Source organism: Suncus etruscus, chromosome 3, assembly GCF_024139225.1.
Source record: "Suncus etruscus isolate mSunEtr1 chromosome 3, mSunEtr1.pri.cur, whole genome shotgun sequence".
Lineage (NCBI taxonomy): Eukaryota > Metazoa > Chordata > Mammalia > Eulipotyphla > Soricidae > Suncus > Suncus etruscus.
In genome coordinates, this window is record NC_064850.1 from 100,737,248 (window position 1) to 100,760,002 (window position 22,755).

Below are 22,755 nucleotides of genomic sequence, written 5' to 3' on the forward strand. Positions count from 1 at the left end.
AGGCATGACTGAACAGGCTAAGTAAATCATAGAATTATTGTCAACTTTAGTCATATAAATGTGAGATAGGCCAATTTTAACTTAAATTTTAAGGAAAGACAGTTGAAATGTCTTTTGTGTGTGTTCCATGAATGCTCTACTCATGGCACTTCCCTATTTTCTTTCTACTGTGTTTGATTAATGTAGGCACAGTGAAAACAAATTCTGAATATATCATTCAATGTCAGTAGAATTAAGTGCAATAGCCTAAGGCATTTGAAAGGCAAGATTATTTATTTATGATGCATTATTTGATTCTTTATATATAGATATTTTAGTAATATGCTGGTTTCATAGAACTATATATATATATATATATATATATATATATCCCAAAGATTATTTCCATGATAAAATATTTGACATGTTCTGGTGATTCTGTTATAATGTTCTCTGGATGTGTAGAAACAATATTTGACATTATACATAGTTGTAGTGATATTTTATATTATACTATTGGTGACAAACTTACATATTTTGACCTATTTTTGTTTTACTTCCAGCAGGAAAAGAGACAAGAAAGCTCAAGAATGAAAGGTAAGAAATGACTGTTTTAAGATCATAATTTTATGTTATTATACAAATAGGAAAATAAATAAATATGTCATGGCACTAAAAAGGTTTTTAAAAATTGAGAAACATTTGTATTCAAAACTCCCAGTGTGATTTCTTCATCCTATTTTCCTTACTTTTGACCATATTGTTGTAATGAACAAACGTCATAGCTCTAAACTGCTGAGCTTACTGGGTTGATACATTGTTAGAAGGTCATTCTCGCCAATGAGTGTTGGGGATCAAACTCAGTTTCATGACAGCAAGGTAAGTATTCTACCTCTGAGCTCCATCCCTACCAACACTGATATGATTTGCTATACTGAGCATTTTGTAAATTTTCCATATCCCTGAAGAATTTATTATTGTAATTTTTTGTTTTCATTTAGTGCTACTGAACATTTTATTTTGATGCATTTTACAATTTTTACTAGATTATTCAGGAAATTTAATCTTTAAGAATTGCCTCTAAAAGTTGGTGTTCAGAGGATGAGGAAGTAGGGTTCTTGCCTTGTATGTTGCCAACCTAAGTTTGATCCACAGCACCTGTGCTTCAACAGATTTGAGTGCTGAGAACAGGATAAAAAATAAGCCCTGAGCAATGTTGAGTGTGAACCCAAAAACAAATAAAAATAAAATGAGTTCTTGTTCTGCCACATCCGCAAATTAGCAGATGTAGGTTTTCAAAAATGTATTTCATGGGTAATTATTTGTTCTCTATAATCTTTATTCTTTATAACAAACAAGATAATTTTATTTGTATATCAATAATGGTTGGTGAGGCCAGAGAGATTGTTCAGTCAAGGAAGAATTTGCTTTTCACATAGTAATCTGTTCTATCCCTGTCACCATATGTAATGGTGACTCCAAGCACTATCAGTGATTGTTCCTGGACACAGAACTATCAAAAAGGACTGAGATCCAGTGGATATATTAGTTGTATAGCCTAAGATACTCCTCTGCCATCAGCCAACCCCATATTAATCCCTGACACTGTTATGAGCTCCCAAACACCACTATGTATAGTCTCTGAGCACAGAGCCAGGAATAATCTCTGAATACCATTAATTCCCCAACCTCAAAAATTAGTTTCCTTTTAGATTGGTATTATTTCCTCTGGTAAGATTTGCAGAGATATTCTACCAGAAAAATATTCTTAAACATAAGGAATTTATCTTGAGATAGTAAATTAATTTAGATTGGTTATAATCCCTCAATTAAGATTTAAAATAACCTGGTTTCTTCTGATCATTATGATAAAAGTTGAGAGATTGTTTTCTGTATTCAAACTTTTGACTTCTACATTCAGCTGCTAGTCCTTCTTATTTTATAATTGGAGTATAATTTTCACCTATATTTTTTCCAGTAAGCTATATCTTAGCTTAACTGTGGAGTGAATCTATGAAAGGATGTTTCCTTTTACCTTTTAAATTTAGCAGGAAATATTGTATTTTGAGGGTTTACATGAATTTTAAAACTACTAAGTGTGGAAAAATTACAAATTTTGAAGTATTCTTAAAATAGCGAAATAGCAATTATTCTCCAGTTGATTTTATCAATCAATATAATCAATAGGTTCTCAAAAATTCATAAAAATACCAATTTTATATATCTAACATATTTTTAATATTTATCTTTATTTTTGTGTTTCTGTTACTGTCCTTTTTACTATCTCTCTTTTCTATTGTTATCTTTTCTTCTCCCATACATGACTATGTTCAGGGCTTACTCTTGGTGCTATTCTCAGGAACCACTCATACTGATATTTGGGGATATGTGGTGCCAGATTTTGAACTCTGAGCAGTCACAGGTAAAATAAGATCCCTACCTGGTGTTCTATCTAGCCTTTTGAAAATTATTTATTAGTTTCTTTCTAGAAATTTTAAATTTTTATTTTTAAAATAGCAAGTTGAGTTAGGTCTCATAGTATAATGCTAACTTATCCTACAATCATTTATATAGTTCATGTCAGTTTGTATTTCAAAAAGAAATTCTACTTTAAGATATGTTGTATGGTGTGCAGTGATATTAAGTGATATTAAGATTGAGTATATTGAATATTCATTTGTATTATAAAGTATTCATTATTTTGATTTTATTTAAATCACATTTATAATTGTCTTAGTTAAAAATAAGTTTAGTGTTGCTTTCTTCTTTATTCTCTATTGGATACATAAATCATATTTTAACTTAAAAAACTACACTTTACCAAAAACTGTTTTCAACTATAATTTACTTATAATGTATGATATTTCAAGATGATATATTTCATTTTTAATTGAAATTTGTACTACATTTTCAAGACTAATTATAGGAAATCATATATATGACTGTTTATATGGTTAATTTCTCTTAGTGAAAATACATTTGACTATTTAGTATATTTAGAATGTCAATATGGACAGGAAAATATTTAGCAAGGAAGTGATGCCTTATCAATAATTCATTTATAAAATTGCAAAAAATTACCTATTTTATTCTAATTTATTTATTTTGAATTTTGGACTGGAATTGGCATTGCTCATAACTTAACTTCTGGCACTGTACTCAGGGATGACCTCTGGCAGAGTTCAGAGGATCATATAGAGTTCCGTGCAAGAATATTACCTGCTGTACTGTCACTTTTGCTCCAAAACCATCCATTTTATTTTTCTTTGTGAATATTGAAATATTAACTATGTTCTTACATTATCTTAATAACCTGTTCTCAGCTGTCCTCTGTACTTTCAACTAATTGAAAATCATGGGCCTGGAGAGATAGCACAGTGGCGTTTGCCTTGCAAGCAGCCAATCCAGGACCAAAGGAGGATGGTTCGAATCCTGGTGTTCCATATGGTCCCCCGTGCCTGCCAGGAGCTATTTCTGAGCAGACAGCCAGGAGTAACCCCTGAGCACTACCGGGTGTGGCCCAAAAACAAAAACCAAAAAAAAAAAAAATCACATTTTCAAGTACATGTTTATTACATGTTCATGTTTATTACACTAAATTATCATGAATAAATCTAGAGGAAGTATTTTATCTAATTTTTAATTATGTCTGTTTTACTTATGACAATATTCACCTCAGAATAACAATGTCATGAAATTATATTAATGCACACAGTATCCCAATCATATTTTTATGTCCTCTTTATATCTATGTAAATATGTGTATATACATTATATTATATTTATATTCACTTGAAATTATCTTATTTATATTTTGTGGCAAATGCACATGCCCTTATGTTATTATTTTCAAATTTACTGCATATATTATACTTTCATTATATTTAATTGTCAAATTAAATCTCAGTTTAATAATTAGTAAAAATTAAGATTTTCAATTGATTTTACTGCCCAGATTGTCAGTTTTTTTTGACTTTTGGGCCATACCTGGTAGCACTCAGGGTTATGAGTTACTATGCCCTCACAAATCACTCCAGGCTTTGGGGACCATATGGGATGCCAGGGATCGAACTGAGGTTTATCATGGGTCAGCTGCGTGCAAGGAAAAAGGCCTACTGCTGTGTTAATCGTTCCGGCCTACAAATTGTCTATTTTTAATTGAATTCAAGACAAGTATCTTTTGAATATTATTATTTGAGGTAAAATTTAACATATTCCTTTAACAAAATTTAAAATCTCTTTATTTAGGGCCGAAGAGATAGCATGGAGGTAGGGCATTTTCCTTTCATGTAGAAGGACAGTGGTTCGAACCTCGGCATCTGTTATGGATCCCGAGCCTGTCAGGAGTGATTTCTGAGTGTAGAGCCAGGAGTAAATCCTGAGCATTGCTGAGTGTGACCCTGAAAACCAAAATAAATAAATAAATTAATTAATAAATACAATCTCTTCCTTTAAATTTTTATTGATATTGATAGTGAGAAATCATGTAATCAGATTGAAAGTCAGCAATTTAAGAAATTATATATATTGTTCTCAGCCACGTCATAAATCATGCTGTTTTTCAGTGATAATGACATGTTAAAAGAGTATGTATTGAGTTTAAAATAAGTTAATAATATTATCAACCTTTGAAAATAATTTACTTCCAAAACTATTATAATGACTCGCAAAGCCATTACAACATGCAGAACTTTTTTAAAGAAGTAGTCTTGTTTATTTATCTATATGTGAAATCAGTTTTAGAGTTTTTAGACTTACTATTGTTTAACAGAAAATTTAATAATTGTCAATCTAGAACTAGTTAAATAATAGAGCCAACGAGTTAATATTAATTTACTAACTTAGTGTAAAATATTTACTATAATCAAACTCCTTGTGATACTTTTGTATTCTTTTATATGACAAAGATTTATATATGTTTTAACTTCATCTTTGCTCTGTCTTTAAAATGTTGTTTGTATATCTATTTACTAAAAAGATCCTGTTGCTTTTATAGTATATTTTTCTTCTCTCTTTTCAAATGAAAAGTATTATCCCACCAGATTCAAAAGTCAGAAAAACAAAATACATTTTTTTTTCATGATTAGTTATGTATTTGCTAAAAATTTATAGTCGAGTGTATTACACATCAGTGAAAGATACGTCACATGATGACACCAATTGATACCTATAAGACAATTGACATGATTAAAAACCTACTTATAAAAATACTCTTATTACATACCTCAAATGATAAAAAATACCATATGATAAACACAGATAACGTTAAAATCAACCATACAAAATTGAGAATTCTTTTGTATTTTTTTTCTCTCAATGTAAATAATCACTGAGATAAAGGAAAATTAATGGTAAAAATACAATTAATAATTGCAGTAAGTAATATAAAATACATAGCACTGAAACTAAAAAGTTGAAAGACCTATACAGTAAAAATCAGAACTTGATTAAAACTATACTACAGTGTGAGGTGTCCTTTTATTCTATGCAAACTGCCTGGGTTTGATCTCTCTCATCCATATGATCCCCCAAGTTCACAAAGAATAATCCTTGAAGACAGAGTCAGGAGAAAGACTTGAGCACTGTCATTTGTGGTCCAACACCTCACAAAATTATAAGGGAGAGTTAGCACATGGATAAGATCTTTGCTTCCTTTTTATCTCCAGCAAAACATATGATCCTCCCCTCCCAGGTCCCAACAGGAGTGATCTCTGCCCATAACTAGAAATAAGTCCTTGGCATTGCTGGTTGTCAAAATAAAAAATAAATAAGTAAACAAAGAAATTATTATAAGGCATTTTTTTTTACAAAATAGAAGACACAACATGTTGGAAAGCTATTTTAAAATTATGAGTAGGAAGAATACATGTTTAAATGGCTGTATTATGTAAAGAATTTGGAGTTAATGGAGCGTTAATTTAGAGTAAAGTTATTAAGAACATTTTAATAATAGAAGATAAAACACTAAAAATTTGCAAAAAACAAAACATTCCTAAATAAACAAAATACTTAGAAAAATGGAGATATATCAGTTCACAATTTAATCTGTGCAATATAGTTCTATAAGAAAACTGTATAGTATTGGAATAAAGCCAATGGCATTGACCAATGGCAAAAGTTGAGAATCTAGGGGCCGTGCGGTGGCGCTAAAGGTAAGGTGCCTGCCTTGCCTGCGCTAGCCTTGGATGGACCGCGATCCATCCGGTGTCCCATATGGTCCCCCAAGCCAGGAGCAACTTCTGAGCACATAGCCAGGAGTAACCCCTGAGCATTACCGGGTGTGGCCCAAAAATCAAAAAAAAAAAAAAAAAAAAGTTGAGAATCTAGAAGTAAACTTACACATGTATGTATCTATAATGCAACCAAGGAGTCAAGATCATGAATGGTGAAGTCTTAGTATCTTCAAAAAAAGTTCTGGGGTGCCTAAACTAATATATGAAAGAGGGAAAATAAAATTTAAAATAATATTCTCAATGTTAATAATGTCAGCTAAGAATCTCAATTCCTAATTCTTTTTTGGGGGGGAGGGAACAGCCAGTGGTGCTCAGCAGTTACTCCATGCTATGTGCTAGGAAGTTGCTCCTGGCTCAGGGGACCATATAGGACACTAGGAATCGAACCCATGTCCATCCTGGGCAGCCACTGTGCTATCACTCCAGCTCTCACTTCTTAAATTTTATGTGCCCATTATTAATTTCCAAAAATCCTTGCACCAGTAGACATATTAACCCTAGTGAATGAAATTTTGTTTTATCACATTCATTCCAACATGGGTTGCTTTTGTGATGTGTGCTAGTCATAGTGGAATACCATTTTAAACTATGTTAAATATATCTCATTGTTGTAATATTTGCACTTTCTAGATTGTAAATAATTTAGAGATTTTTTGCATTTACTGTTTATCAATCTGTATTTTTCTATGAAGAAGTTTCTCTTCACATTTTCAATCTTTCACTTTTTTTTTATTTTACTTGTCATAGTCCACTAGTGTTTTCTAGCAGTAATGTAAAAACATGTTCTCCCTATCTATTATTTTGTTTTTCAGTTTGTATATTTTTCTTTGGCAGTGCAGAAGTTTCTTTGTTTTAGGTAGTTTCATTTACTTACCTTTGCTTTCACTTCCTAGGCCAATGCATTTTATCACTGAAGATACCTCTAAATTTGGTGCCATGAAATATTCTACTTCTTCTTTCCTCAATGTAATTTATTAATTCAGGTCAAATACTGAGATCTTTAATCCATTTTGGTTTTGTTCAGGGCTTCTTACTGGCTCTGCTATTAGGAATAACTCCTGGTGACCACAGGGTTACTGGGAAGCCTATGTTAGACACTTTCAAGGCAAGCAGTCTGTCCTCTGTACTATATCACTGGTCCCATATATGCACTTATTACTTTATCGAGCTTCACTAATACTTTAGTTTCCACAAATGGAAGGTTTGTGGCAATCATGTTTATGAATCTATTAGCATGCATTTTTATCATTTCATATACTCACTACATCTTTCTCTGCCATGTTTACACTATTTTAAACATTTTCATTAGAATGTATGAGTAATTAATATGTGATAAGTTATCATCGATACTTCTATTTCGGTTATTTGGGGGTACCACCAAAAACAGCCACAAAAATCTTAAATTTACCGTGAATTCTGTGAATCTTATGAGTTTTTAGTACCAGTTTTTCTTCTCTAATAACTCTAAATTTTTCTTCTTAGGCATTACTATTTCCTTCGATATAGTGAGGTGTTGCAGTTTTTTTTTTTTTTTAATGGGGCCACTTCTAGATATTCTCAGGGCTTACTTAGACCTCTTGAGTGAGGGATCTCTCCTGATAAGCTTGGGATATCATGTGTCTGGGATGCCAGAATTAAATCTGATCATTCGCAAGGCAAACTCCCTACCCTCTGTACTATTTCTGCCCTTAAATACAAATAATTGATAAATCTACAGAACTCAAGTATTTTTTTTGTTAAGGAAACAATTATATGTTTTTCCCTTTATTATAAAGTTAGAAATGATAAAGCTTAATGCAGATATTTTTAAGGAAAAATGGTCAAAAGTCAAGCAACTCTGTCAATTGGGATGAAAATTTTAAAATAAAAAACTGAATCACATTTAAATAAACACAGAAGGATAATAGAGTGAAACTGTTGCCAATATGGAAACTGGGTAAACTATTGAAAAATGTCATAAGTACTCCAAAAATATTCTAGGAAAACACTGCTTCTTGGAAATGTTTTGTCCTGGTGAAGTTTACTCTAATCCTTAGGGTTGTCTTGGAATCAATGTAGAGTAACCAGATATAGAGTAAGTACAAATGTAACTTAAATTATACATCAAATATGAAGATATGACTGTATTGATTTTAATTAAACCTGAATGAATAATATACTTTGAATCAATGAGCATGAAATTATATTTGGATAGAATATGTATTTGTGAAGATGTGAAATTATTAAAATGACTACAAAATACTGACTAAACCAAGAGCAAGATTTCAAATTTTGAAAGAAGTTTATTCTGGGCAATATGTGAGCAAAGACTCTCACATACTACACAGAAATTATCCATGAAGGAATATGTTATTGAAATAGCAAAATATGATTCAGAGTCACAGTTTCTTTATAAGGCTTTTTGTCTAACTGTAAGTCTTATGTTATAAATTCTGATATGTCAAATATGTAGATGCCTAAAATGTAGGTGATTACTATTACATGAAATGCATGCTATGTTTTACTTATTTTGTCTTGTTTTGTTTATGAGCCACTTTAATAGTGCCCAGGGCTTATTCTTGGATATGTACTTACAGATCTCACTATAGTTTTCAGTTTGAATAGCATTGCTGAGACAATATTTCCTAGAATGTACAAAATCTTATTTTCTCCACAGTATTTAATTTTGTGCCTCAAGAAGTTCAAGGATCTACATAAAGAAACTCAAGAAAAAATTTTGTTCCATAAAATGACACATTTTAAAGCAAAATTAGTTCTGTATACATACCAGAAAAATATACAAATATAAGGTAGACATATTATAAAATCATTGTGATGTTTGCTCTGGAGCCACAGTCAGCTTTCCTCAGGGCTTAATCTTGGCTTCATGCTCAGAGTACTGCTGATGATTGCCTGAGTGAAAAGCAAACACTCTCTCTTCTGTATTGTTACTGAGGATCCTGATAAAAATTCATATAATTGAATTTTGGAAATGAATCTGAAATGGAATATTATATTATATTATTTATGTCATGACAATTTAATTTTATAAAAATTATTTTCCTTTAATTTAACACAAAATTAACATGAAGAATCATTGATTATTTTACATAAAATATGACTGTCATTGATGAGAGATTAAATAATATGTGGTTGATCAGCAAATCAATTACTAATGTTTCCAAGATTCATTTTAAATGTGACATTATACTAGAAATTAACAATTGTGTTAAGATAAACTAAATATATAACATTTAATTGATATTGTCACATTATAACTCTTCTGATTTTATTAGATCAAATATATTCCATTTAGAATTTCTTACTATGCTGTTATATCACTTCATATCAATTATAGGCTACGGTAATGTGAGTTTTTTTTAAGTGAATGATACATAGATACAAATACTGTAAGGTTTTATGTATGTAAGTAAATGACTTCTGCTTTGAGATTACAAAATAGAAATTTTATTATAATGTATAACTCCATAAAAGAAAAGTAAATTCAAGTAAATGTTTTCACTATAAATAATGAGTATCCCAAATGCCTCACTAAATAACATATATGTAATAGAGACTTCAGTGTATGCAATAACTTTTCTGTGAAAATTAAGTACATGCTCATCTTCTATTACTATAATATCTGTTGAAAGAGCTTTGTTTGATCTTAGATAAACTTATTCATGTTAAACTGACATAACAAATGGGAATATAAGCATCTTTCTCTATTTGATAATATTTTTATTAGTATTAGTAGGAAAATACTTCAAAACTTACCTGATTATATATGAAATCTAATTATAGAAAGGAGTGATATATAATTATAATAATTATAGAAAAGAAACGTGACTGTAGGTATGTAGGGTAAAGTCTCTACTGACCAGTTAAAACCTGTGGTCACTTTTTTAAGTTTCTGTTCTAGTCAGATCAAATCGACAATAATGTAATAATATAGCTACTCTCAGGAATGGGTGTCATATTGTTCAAACCACGTGTTAAGTCATTTTTAATGTTGTTCTAGTCATGTACCCTACACTGGTGGGTCCTGATTAGCTACAAGAAGAAAGGGAATGTATAAATATTTGATAATGTGTTTAAAATAAAAAATATTTCTGTAACAAATTATCATGAATTAGTTATAAATTTATTATCATAATAAAGTTTAAAATAATTGTTTATTGTAAGAATTAAAACAAATATTCCACGGACAGTCCAACTTCTATGTGGTGCTACACCTTGTTAATCTGCTTAGATAATATTTGCTTTTTTATTAAAATGATGGCTATTATCTTACTAAATGTATTATTAGTACTTCTCATTTTTATTTGTCCTTCTTCACAGCCCCACAAACCCACAGCTAGCCTAACTTGCCCCCAAGAGCCAGAAAGTATCTTTAATTATTTCCTGGTTTGTTTCCAATAATTTTAGTTAGCAAATGCCTGTTGAATTAAACTTCATTAAGTACTGCATTTGAGTATATTATTTCCTCCTTTCTGACTTATTCAGGTTTAAACTTATCACTATATTTTAATAGAGAGCAGCAAGCATTTTTAATGTAATAGAGGCTTATTTGTAATCTATTGAATTTGGGCTTTTATACTATTTCTCATAATTTTATAAACAATGAATTCAATAAGAGAAGTGTAACAAGAAAGATTGATTTATTTTTCAAAAGTAAAATCTTTAAAATTTATATAAGGGACAAAAAATCCAGTGGGAAAATGTTTGTCGTGTTTCTACTGATCTGAGGTTTGATGCGTAGATCACATATGGTCCAATATATGGAAGAAAAAACCCTGAACACAGAGATAAGAGAAATCACATAGCAAAACTGGGTGTGTCACGCCCTCTAAAATTTTATGTATTATATTTTCCTCTATGAGTCACATGTTAATTAAAGACTTGGTAAAATGCATTTTAAATATAGAAACATAAATGAGGGTCCATATAGTACTTTACATGACTTCAATTTAAAAAATACATGATTTATGAAATCTAATTATAGAAAGGAGTGAAGCCAAATGTCAATATGTTTTTATTTTTAGCATTCAAGATTTGTGAAATTAGCTTATTATTTAGATAGCTGTTCCTGCTATGGCTTATCAAAATGATTAGAAACTGAAGTAAATTATGTAAACAAAGAGCTTTTTTATTTTTCTCAAAGGATTTAACACTCGCCTGATCTAATCCTGAAAATAGTACTCCGTGGTGTATATTTACTGATTTGAAAGTGAGATTAAAATTACTTAAGTACTGGATAAACAACTAAGCCTATTATATTAAATCTAAAGTCCATGATCTATTTTGAAAAATGTTATACAAATCATTGTTCCCCAGAACATTATTTGGAGAACTGTAGTGTTCTTAATGACCAGAGCTGAATCTTGAAAGGCATAAAAGATCCTTGATCAAATATTATAGAAACTTTTAGCAAAATAAGGAAAGGCTTAGAACCAAAATGTTAGAAAGAAATTTTGAAAGACTAAAAACATATTTATTTTCAGTAAATCCCTGACTCTAGTGAATATTCACTCAGGAATCACTCCTGGTGGTACAAAGGGGAGCATATGGGATGTCAGGGAAATCCATGTCAACACATGTAAAGCAAGAACCTTACCCACTTCCGATTTCTCTTGCTCATGCATGTGTTTTTCTAATATGCTTTGATGTCCTATTATTTTTTTGTATAATAAATAGCAAATCAAAAATTAAACAGTGACCATGAAATGAGTTTTATGGAGTGGTTTTACAGTCAAGCTCTAGAACCAAATTAAGTTTTAGTCTTAGACCAGTGGCAAGACTAAAGTCTTCATTCATAAATTTGGGTAAGTTTTGTTACGTATAAGCTAATTTTGGTTATCCATAAGTTCATATATATAAATGCCTATTATTAATTGTGCAAAACCTAAAATTTTGTCCCTAAGATGTAAGAAACAAATTTTTTTAGTAAACTGAAAGAAAACATGGGGTTCTGGTCTCAGAAATATACCAGACAAAAAGGACTGGTTTAGATACCAACACTCATGTTTACTTCCTCAGGTTATGAGAATAAGTTTAGATAATATCTATGCAAGTGACAGTTACATTACAGGCGAGAAACATTCACTCATTCAGCATCCACAGACTAGGAAACACAAAGATCTCATTACAAAGTGAAACATAACTAATATTTTTCCTAAGAATTATTTTCCATATTGACAGTGAACATACTGTCTCACTACTCCAGAAAGAGATGCTCTTACTGTCTCTCAAAGATCGTCACAAAATGATAAGGACATCTGGAAGCAATTTCTTTTTTATTGGAATATGTAGAATTTTAAGATACCTATGAAAATCAGCCCCTCAAAGCACTTAGATTGCTAGGGGCAAAAAATATGTAAGAAATCTATAATTGGTACCTCTTTTTTTTTTTTTTTTGGTTTTTTGGGCCACACCCGGTAATGCTCAGGGGTTACTCCTGGCTATGTGCTCAGAAGTTGCTCCTGGCTTGGGGGACCATATGGGACACCGGGGGATCGAACCGCGGTCCGTCCAAGGCTAGCGCAGGCAAGGCAGGCACCTTACCTTTAGCGCCACCGCCCGGGAATTGGTACCTCTTTATCATCAGCATTCAACAAAAAATATTGCTGTTTTTCCTGATGTATGTCAAGTACAAGTGAATACAGAATAGTTATTTACCGTACTTTTATTTATAATCTTCCTATTGTTATACTAAAGAGAATAAATTTTCTGAGTACTTCTATGGAGTTGGGTCAGAGACACATCAGAGAGTGGTGAGTCACCATATCTGGCACTCTGCTCCGGGTGGGCATATGTGGTATGTGGTGCCAGGACTTGAACCATTGTTGTGGTTGCATTCAAATGTGAGCCAAGAGTCAAGTGCCTTAACCTAGCTATAAATCTCTGGCTCTTTAATTTATTTCTAAGACCAAGCAAATAAGAAAATACATATGATTCCCAAATTTTAAATAACATACTACATAATAATAGTCATAGAAGAAACACAAGTATTTTCATTCTTTGTGTGTTAATGTTGGTTGTTTTAAAAGTAAAAAAAATCAGAATAAAATATATTGCAGTAATTCACATTTTTGTGTCTGTGTATTTAATTAGTTCCAGACTCTGTAAAGTGCAATCTTGCTTTTCCAATTCAGGTATTAGTGGAAGTTAGCTTTGGGAGAAAGTAGCAAATAGATCTCAATAGTTTTTTCCTAAGAAGCTCCAAATTTTAAATTTAAGAAATGAATATATAATGATTTTATGTCACCTATGCATTTTGTCAATAGGTAGAATAATCCTATTTTTGAAGTCATATTTTCAAAATTTAATATAAGCTAATAAGCTGCTTCCTCAAAAATTGATAAATAAACTAATCATTTATTAGGTCAGTGATGTGAATGAAAATCTTATGCATCATAGCCAATATAAATCTGAACTGAATAAATTAAATAAAAATTAAACATTCCCCTATATTAATTTAATTATTCTTATTTAAATAAGTGAAATATTAATCATATTTACTTTAATAAAATAGTGAAATAATAGACCTATGACTTTGATAGCAAATATAAAAGTAAACAGATTAAATTAAAATAATAAATTGCCTTTAATGAGCAGTCTGATAAGGCAAAAGTCATTTTGTTCAGTGAACAAGTTATGTGACGAATACCTCAAAAGACTCATCATTTTATTTGAAATGAACATAATGAAAGTAGCATTATTGTATTTTCTTATTGAAAAAGAATAATATAATTTAATGTAATAAAATTATTCTATCTAGGTTGAAATCTTGTTCATATCTATTAGAAAAATCACCTAATTAATTTGAGACTCAATTTTATTTTCTCTGAGTGAAACACATATGTCAGCCACTTCTTTGAGTTATTATTATTAGTATAGCAAATATAAGTAATTGAAAGAATTTCAGCAAGTAGGTAATACTAAGTAAAGATTAAATTGAATACTATTATCATCAGCAATACGTGAACTAAGATATGGAGAATATTCAAATAATTATAGTATGAGGTATCCTTGATGGGAACATGAAGATAACTATAGCTAGGGAAGATTATGTTTCAAATAACCATCATTCATAGATAGACCTAAGCTTAATTGTCTATTTTAATTATGACTAAATTCACTTTGTTGAGCAAAGTTAAGTAAATATACTTTGTTCAACATATTAAATTACTGTGCTTGTCCAAAACATTCATTTATATAATAAATTATAATTCTATGATCTCATTAATCAAGAAAAGTATTGGAGTGATTTATTGAAATTTAAAGGTATAATTTATAAAACTGATTATATATCTAATATATACATTTATTTAGAATATTCTTATATCCATTATCAGGAACTTAAAGATGATCGCTGAGTTAGCAGATTGCACTGTTTATTTCATTTCTTTAAAGAGATGTAAAATTATTAGACAGATAATTGATATCGATTTTATAAATGTACAAAAGTTTATATTAACTAAACATTAGTACTAACTAATGTAATGAGCACAGATCATTTAACCAATGTTTTTGTTTTCCATTGTGACTATCAATAACTGTAATTTATTATTATTCACAAATTTATATTAACTAAATAGATGCAGGATGAGAAAACAATTATTTGCAAATAAAACTCATCTAATTGCAATCACAAATGCTCCATATTTTAGTTTGCAAATGGATTGTTTGAAATTAAATAAAAATAGAAATACCTGGGTTTGGAGCAGTGGTGGAAGCAGTAAGGCATCTGCCTTGCCCACGCTAGCCTAGGACAGACCACGATTTGATTCCCTAGAATCCCATATGATTCCCCCAAGCCAGGAGCGATTTCTGAGTGCATAGCCAGAAGTCACCCTTGAGTGTCACCTGATGTGTTCCAAAAACTAAAAAAAAAAAAAAAGTCTAAGAATGTGCCATTCATTTAGTTTGGTTTTATCAATACAACTTGAATAATCTTTATTTATTAATTTATTGGGAGAACTTGGTGCTAAATCTGGAAGTACTTGGGAGATATTCCTAAGCATTGTGATGCTTTAGTGGTGCAGAAAGAATCTGCATGTTGTGACAGGAATAAAATCTAGGCTTCCTCCATACAAAACATGAATTCAAACCATTGAGCTATCCCTCTTTTGTGTGTGTGTGTGTGTGTGTGTGTGTGTGTGTGTGTGTGTGTGTCTCACACTTGGCTGATTTTAGTACTTATATTTGTCCTGTGCTCAGATATCATTCCTGTATGGGCTTAAGGTACCATATGTGTTTCAGAGGCTTGAACCCAGGTCAGCTGCATGAAAATCAAGCCACTTTCCAGTATAATATCTTTCAAAACCAATATTTCTAAATTGTCATTGAATAAAATTGAACAATGGTTATAACATGTAGGTCTCAGGTATAAAGAATTATAGTTTAATAATATATTGTGATACTTCGTGTTTGGGCCAACTTGGCTGTATTAAAAGACTTATTCTTTACTCTTCACTCAGAAATCATTCCTAGTCATTTCAAGAGATCTTATGTGGTGTAGGGATCAAACCCAAATCAGCCACATGCAAGTCAGGCACCCCAATTTCTATACTATCTCTTTCGCCCAAATTTTATATTTGATAACATGATTTTTATATATTGCATATATATATTTGGCTTTTGGATCACACCCGGCAGTGCTCAGGTGTTATTCCTGGCTCTACGCTCAGAAATCACTCCTGGCAGGCTCTGGGCAACATATGGGATGCCGGGGCCGGGTAGGTGGCGCTGGAGGTAAGGTGTCTGCCTTGCAAGTGCTAGCCAAGGAAGGACCGCGGTTCGATCCCCCGGCTTCCCATATGGTCCCCCCAAGCCAGGGGCGATTTCTGAGCACATAGCCAGGAGTAACCCCTGAGCGTCAAACGGGTGTGGCCCAAAAACCAAAAAAAAAAAAAAAAAAAAAAACATATGGGATGCCGGGATTTGAACTACCGTTCTTCTGCATGAAAAGCAAATGCCTTACCTCCATGCTATCTCTGCGGCCCCCATCTTTATATATTTTTATATTATTATCTTTACCAATTTTAATTCTATCTTTTACTGTGATACTGACTGACTATATAACATTTCCTACCTCAGACCTTATTATTCTGATATTTTTGTTACTGATATCTTTGTTGTTTTCTCATTTATATTACTTTTGTATTTTTAAGTTTGGGCTCACAATTTTGAGTTTTAACATCTGAGTACACTACATTATATCACCAAAAGTCTAGTACCCATTCAATACTTACAATTGACCTCTTTATCCTCATATTCCCTGATTTGAAATTAATCAAAATATCTAGGATTGTTTTGTTTTGCTTTGTTCTTTTATTTACTTTTTTCCTTCAAGCTACATTGTTTTTCCCTTGTAGTTTATTGTATATAATCTATAAAATCCATGCATAAATTTCTATGTGTATGATATTCTGCTTGAATTGATATCTACTTAAAATTAAATATCTTGCCAAACAAGATATATTCCCTCATTTTATAGTTTTGATCTAGCCTTTTATTTTTATCATATAAATATATATTTTAGTATAAACATCATTTAAGTCACTTTATTTGCTTTAAATCTATTTTACTGTTTTATCCTTTTAAAATTTGTTCTTCATATGTAAGCAATTGATTCACTGCATCTACTACTTTTACTGGATATCTACTAATGCCATTGAGTAGGCCTAGAATGGCACCAGGTTTGGGCCCTAAACCAAAACCAACCAACAAATCAAATAGTAAATTGCCTTGCAAAGTGTATTGAGTTATAGTTTCTCTCTTATACTAACATATATTCTTCTTTATACTGCCTAAATATGAAATATCACTTTAACCACAGATAAAGTCTTACATTGTTAAGCTTTTCTAACTTTGGATCATGAATCTACAACTACATTTAGTTTAGGTTTCTGGGAGGGAGGTACTGAGGCCAAGGTCAGGTTGCAATACTGCAAATAGTTGGACTATTATCATATCATTTAGGAAAAAAAGTGCTGGCAATAATATACAAGATGATCACATACAGCCATCTGTCATGTGGTCTGCACACCACAGGACCTATGATCTCAATCACAGCAGGATGGAAACTACATAACTAGCCACATGAAAACTTACAGAAACTCAAAAGAAGGTAATTTACTCGAGAGCAGAAGCAGAGGGAATTTAATGCCTATTTACAGATAAACTACTTCTAAACATTTAACTAGATTTATTAAGCACATATTGTTGTTCAATTTGTGGAATGAACAATTGCCCTGGAAATTGCCAGTGCAATGATAGAATTTCTTTAAGTCACAAAAACAATACTGTATAGGGATACTGATATATTGACATGTTAAGTTTGTCTCCAGAAGATGTTGCCATGAAAGAAAGAATGACTATGTGCAAGAAGATTCTCTAAATCTGACACTCCTGTCTAGTTTTCTTTCACTTGCCAGATTATGCCATGATGTTTTGAACTATATTTCATTGGTATATTCATATTCAGATTATGTAATATTATAAAGAAATTAAAAAAGATAGTCAGAAAATAGTTTCTCAAATTATAAATCTCATTATTGTTTGAAGCCTGGGAAATCCATTAAAGGAATTTAATCAGAAGACTAAATATTCATATAAGTTAAAATCTAAAGAAATTAAAGTTCAAAGAAATATGCAAAGAATCAATTATCCAATCCTTAAAATCTAAAAAAATAACTTTTCTCTATTTTTTTTAACTCTTACTCAGCATGAACCATAGGGAATTTAAGCACTTGATTGGAATGAATCTTTATTCAGTATCTGCAACCTAAGCATCTGTTTCTGACATGGTTGGTACAACTCTTTCACAAATTTAGAATTAAAAAGAAATCTCTTGTGTGCTTCTTTTATAATGTCCTGAGATTAATTTAGTTTTTATTCTTATCCAGATAATTTTAAAATGAAACGCTCTTCCAAATTACAAACAAAACTATTTCACTCAGCATTATGTATAAGAACCTAGAACTTAGTTTCAGTGAAGACAAAAAAAGAAATCCAACACTGTGAGGATGTAATCCACTCTAAGGAAAATAGTTGCCCCTGTCCAAGAATCTTGAAGGTAAATTTCTTCAAAAGGCAAAGGCTCAAGTGAGGCGAAAGATTTACAATTCCTAGAGAATGAAAAATAATCTCTAAAATGTATTATCTCCTTTTTCAGAAAATTATTTTTGGGATATGACAACCTTTTTTTCAAATTTTGCAAATTTACTGTAAGATATGACAATAAAATATATAAACAAGTAACTTGTTCACATAGGTTTTCTTCATCTAAGAGTCATTAAAATATTTTCCTCTTATCCAACATGTTTATTAAACATCTTAAGTTACTAGTTATTAGAGTTTCCAGCTCTCCTTTGGTTGTGTTTTGGCACAAAAGGTTCATTAATCCTGCCTCGTTGTTCTGTATAGGTCCTTGTAAATTTTATTCACAGTGTGTGTGGGGACAGGATGCTATTTCTTTTGGGTTTGTAACATTAGTTTCAGTAGATTCCAAACTTGAACTTTAAAGGGCCATTGTAGTCAAAGTTTACTCTAAAAATACTAATAGGTCAATTGGTTTAATATAATTTTTTTCATTCACTGCTGTTCCTTTGGTTTTGAATAATTAAGACTTCGAATATATTTGGCTGTTATTATCCATTCAAGAACAGAAGATATTTTGTGATAATTTATTTTCCTTTTATTTCTCTTATACCTGTTTAGAAAGTTGGTCTTTATTCTTCATATGTAAAAAATGTATTTTTATATATAACAGTCCTACTCTTTTGGTCAGCCTTCTGTTCGGATTTATTATTCTTTTATTAACACTTTAGCTTCAGTATACTCTAAGTATGCCAAATATATTAATTTGTCAAACATATATTTTGCATCTTTGCTTTCTTGATTTGGATGATTGTATCAAGAAAATTGTGCCATCGAACCACAGCAGGAGCTGGAACTATCACTATCCCATCTGCTTTTCAGTCACATACAATTTTTTTTGTTATTTTCATTTTTTAGTCTCAATTCCATAAATGTATCAAACATGCTTTCACAAGAAACTGAAAATTCATAGGTAGCTAACCAAATGGAAATTCATCATCAAACCCACTATTTTATTATTTTCCAACCCCCCAATTCTGGCTATGTGGATTAAGTCTGAATTTATACTTTCTCCCACAGTTTTGTGTGCTTTAATAAGTGCAAAATAAAATTTGAAGCTCAGAAGAAATTCTGACAATAATAATCTAAAAACAGATCCTGTTAGTATTTTTTCTAGCTTCCTATGCTATGAAAGTAGCAATAGTAAAGTCTGAAAAGCACAATGCAAATGGCAATTTAGCCTAAGAAGTAGATATAGTAAGAGTCCATATTTTTTTGGAGGCGGGTTTTGGGTCCACCTGGCAGTGCTCAGGGGTTACTCCTGGCTTTATGCTCAGAAATCGCTCCTGGAAGGCTCGAGGGACCATATGGGATGTTGGGATTCGAACCACTGTCCTTCTGCATGCAAGGCAAATGCATTACCTCCATGCTATCTCCCCGGCCCCAAGATTCCATTTTTATATGAACAATTTTGTGCGTATTTTGTTTTGGGATAATACCCAGTTGTACTAAAGGTAACCTTTTGGCTCAGATATCACTTCTGTTGGTGGGTGCTCAAGGGAGCATATACAGTGTCTGAGGTATAAACCCAGTTGATTACCGTAAGTCAAGAAACTTGCCCAGTTTACTATACTATCTTTCTGTCCCTATCTCTACCACTTAATCAAATGAACTCCTGCTATAGTGATGTCTGATGATTCGAGCCTCTATAGAGGCACCTTTTGTTGTCCTCACATGAGACCTGAGTATATGCAAGCTTCACAGAATGCAAGAGTCAAAATTCCCTGAGACTGCTTTTGGCTTAAGTCTATTTGTCCTTTTCATATGCTGTGACACTTTCTATCCTTATATATTTTTGGTTTTGGTTTTGTCTTTGGGCCACACCCATTGGCTCTCAGGGGTTACTTCTGACTCTGCACTCAGAAATCGTTCCTCTGCCAACCATATGGGATGCTGGGGATCAAATCCAAGTCCGTCCTGGGTCAGCCTTATGCAAGGCAAACACCCTACTGCCGTGCTATCACTCTGGTCCCTTTACATAGTTTTGATTCTAATTTATTTTGTTATTTTTTATGATCTATGTGACTGTTATTTTCTTAAATTTCCCAAGTCTCATACCTTTCATATTTCCTGGTCAGTACACATATGCTAAAATGTCTGTTGCTTTTTCTGCCTAGTCTTTACAAAGCTTAAAAAATAGTCTTGGCAAGTTCTTGAAAAGTTGCTCTGACTAGTCAAGTTTTGGATTAGGTGACAATAGATTGTTTCTGATTTGAAGCTTTAGGCAATCTAACATGTCTTTGTGTAATCTACAGACGTAAAGCCTAATAAAACAAACAAAAATGTGCTTACTAATAGCTACAGTAAAATCATGAACATGATCTTAGATTGTCAAATCAAATTCATGTAGGAAGAGAGAAATGTTTTAAAAAATAAATTAAGTAACTAGATTTTCTTCCCAACTTAGTTTGTGTATAAACCCTGCCTAACTTTGCCTACTCCCTAAAGATAAGAAAAACCAAGAGTTTCATATGTTCTATTGATAGAGCTTCTCCAAGTAAGAGATGATAAAGATCCTTCCACTTTATATCTTTTCCTTTAACTTTGGTGCTATCATGCCTAAAATCTCAGCATAATAGACATTAAAGTGGTTAGAAGGAACTATAACTATTGCTTGTGAAGATATAATGAGATGTTGTATTTTTGTGAATGTGAGTATCCAAAATTATTATGAAAAATAATATTATGAAGAGGTTATAAAATATGTTTCTAAGTAAAAATATCCTATAAGTCTTTGATTTAATATTATTAAAGACTCTGATATTCACTTGATAGTAATTTTATATATTTAAACATGTTCCATATATCTAATCTAACTAGAAAGGTTGGATCAATCTGCACAGGCTGGAGTCCATGCTTCACATGTAGAAATTCACTTTTAATATCCAGCACAATATTGTCTCCTAAGCACTGCTGGAAGTGTTCAGGAAACTAAGAACAGTTTGGTGTAATCCAAAGACCAAATAAATAAATAAATCTTGTAAATGGAAAAAACATATCTCAAATGCATAAGATTTCATCTAGCTTTCAGATATATCAGAATCAAAGGCTTTCTTGTAGCTAACCAAAGTTAGATCCTTGACATCACATAGGTTTCCCAGGTCCCTGCTAGGAGTGATCTGTGAACCAAAAATAAGCTCTACCCACTGAAGATGTGTCCTAAGCACAAACAAACTAAAAGATTTTATTAAAGTTTCTATGTGCTTTTGCATGTTTGCATTTTGTTTTTGGAACAACTAATTTACTCCTACCTCTGCATGTAGGAATCAACTCTTGTTATTTTAGATATTCCTATGATCAAACCCAGTTTGTCTGCATGCAAGATAAGCACCCCGTATGCTATGTGGTTTTTCTGGCTGCATTTCTATGAAATGTTGAAGAGTTATCTAATGTGGATTTTTCTACCAATTCACTTTCAAAGTACAATAAAAACTATTATGCTGGAGGCTGTTTTACCTGTTTAATATTTACTTTATTAAATGAATAAATTTGGATTATATGTATAGAATTTTTATAGTAAATTTTTTCACTAGTAGCTTATGTTCATATCAAGAATTTATAAATATATGCAGCATAATTGATTATGGATTATTTGAATAATCAAAAATACATATTAATATTCCATCTTTCTCTTGAAAGATCATCACAGCATCTGTGGGTATGATATCTATTTTGCCATAAACTAAATTGTGATATTTGAGTTATATTTCACTTTATCTCACATTGTTCTGTTGTTAGTGATACTCCTCATGTAGTCTTTGTAAATTGTGTTCAATATAAAATGCATACGAGATCAGTGATGTTCATCTAGCTGTCCAGGAACCAGAACTGGTCAGAATGTAGAGAAAGGTTGTAAACTACTTGTTTATTGATTTGGTTACTTGTTATTATCCCCCAAATACAGTTTAGATTTAGCGTCTATGTTTACTGAATATGAACTAAAAATTATTAACCTATGCATGCCACAGAAGAATACTCAGCAAAAGTATTACCTGTACTTGTTGATATATTTAGTTTTAGTTAAAAAATTAAAATGTCACGGTGCCTGCGAGGTGGCACTAGAGGTAAGGTGTCTGCCTTGCAAGCACTAGCCAAGGAAGGACCGCAGTTCGATCCCCTCCCTGGCATCTCATATGGTCCCCCCAAGCCAGGGGCAATTTCTGAGCACTTAGCCAGGAGTAACCCCTGAACATCAAACTTGGGTGTGGCCCAAAATCCCCCCCAAAATTAAAATATCAAATACAAATTTAATGTTAGTATAAAAATAAAAAAATTTAAATAGGAAAAATAACAGCTCCAAATTTGGGGAAAGTATCTTAAAATCTTTACTCATTATCAGACATATATCTTGATCTTTATTCAAGCTATACTTTTGAAAATCAGGCTTTGAACAGATTTG

General features: G+C 31.6%; 1 protein-coding gene across 2 annotated transcripts in view; it reads left to right on the plus strand.

The window, feature by feature from the left end:
• FSTL5 (follistatin like 5) overlaps nucleotides 1-22,755 on the plus strand; it is a 648,108-nt gene that overhangs the window by 77,473 nt on the left and 547,880 nt on the right. The window contains exon 2 of one of the 2 annotated variants that reach the window (XM_049770233.1): nucleotides 543-576. In XM_049770233.1, coding sequence (XP_049626190.1) covers nucleotides 543-576 — 34 coding nt within the window. The remainder of the gene's footprint in view (nucleotides 1-542; nucleotides 577-22,755) is intronic. The other variant, XM_049770234.1, reaches the window with a different exon arrangement.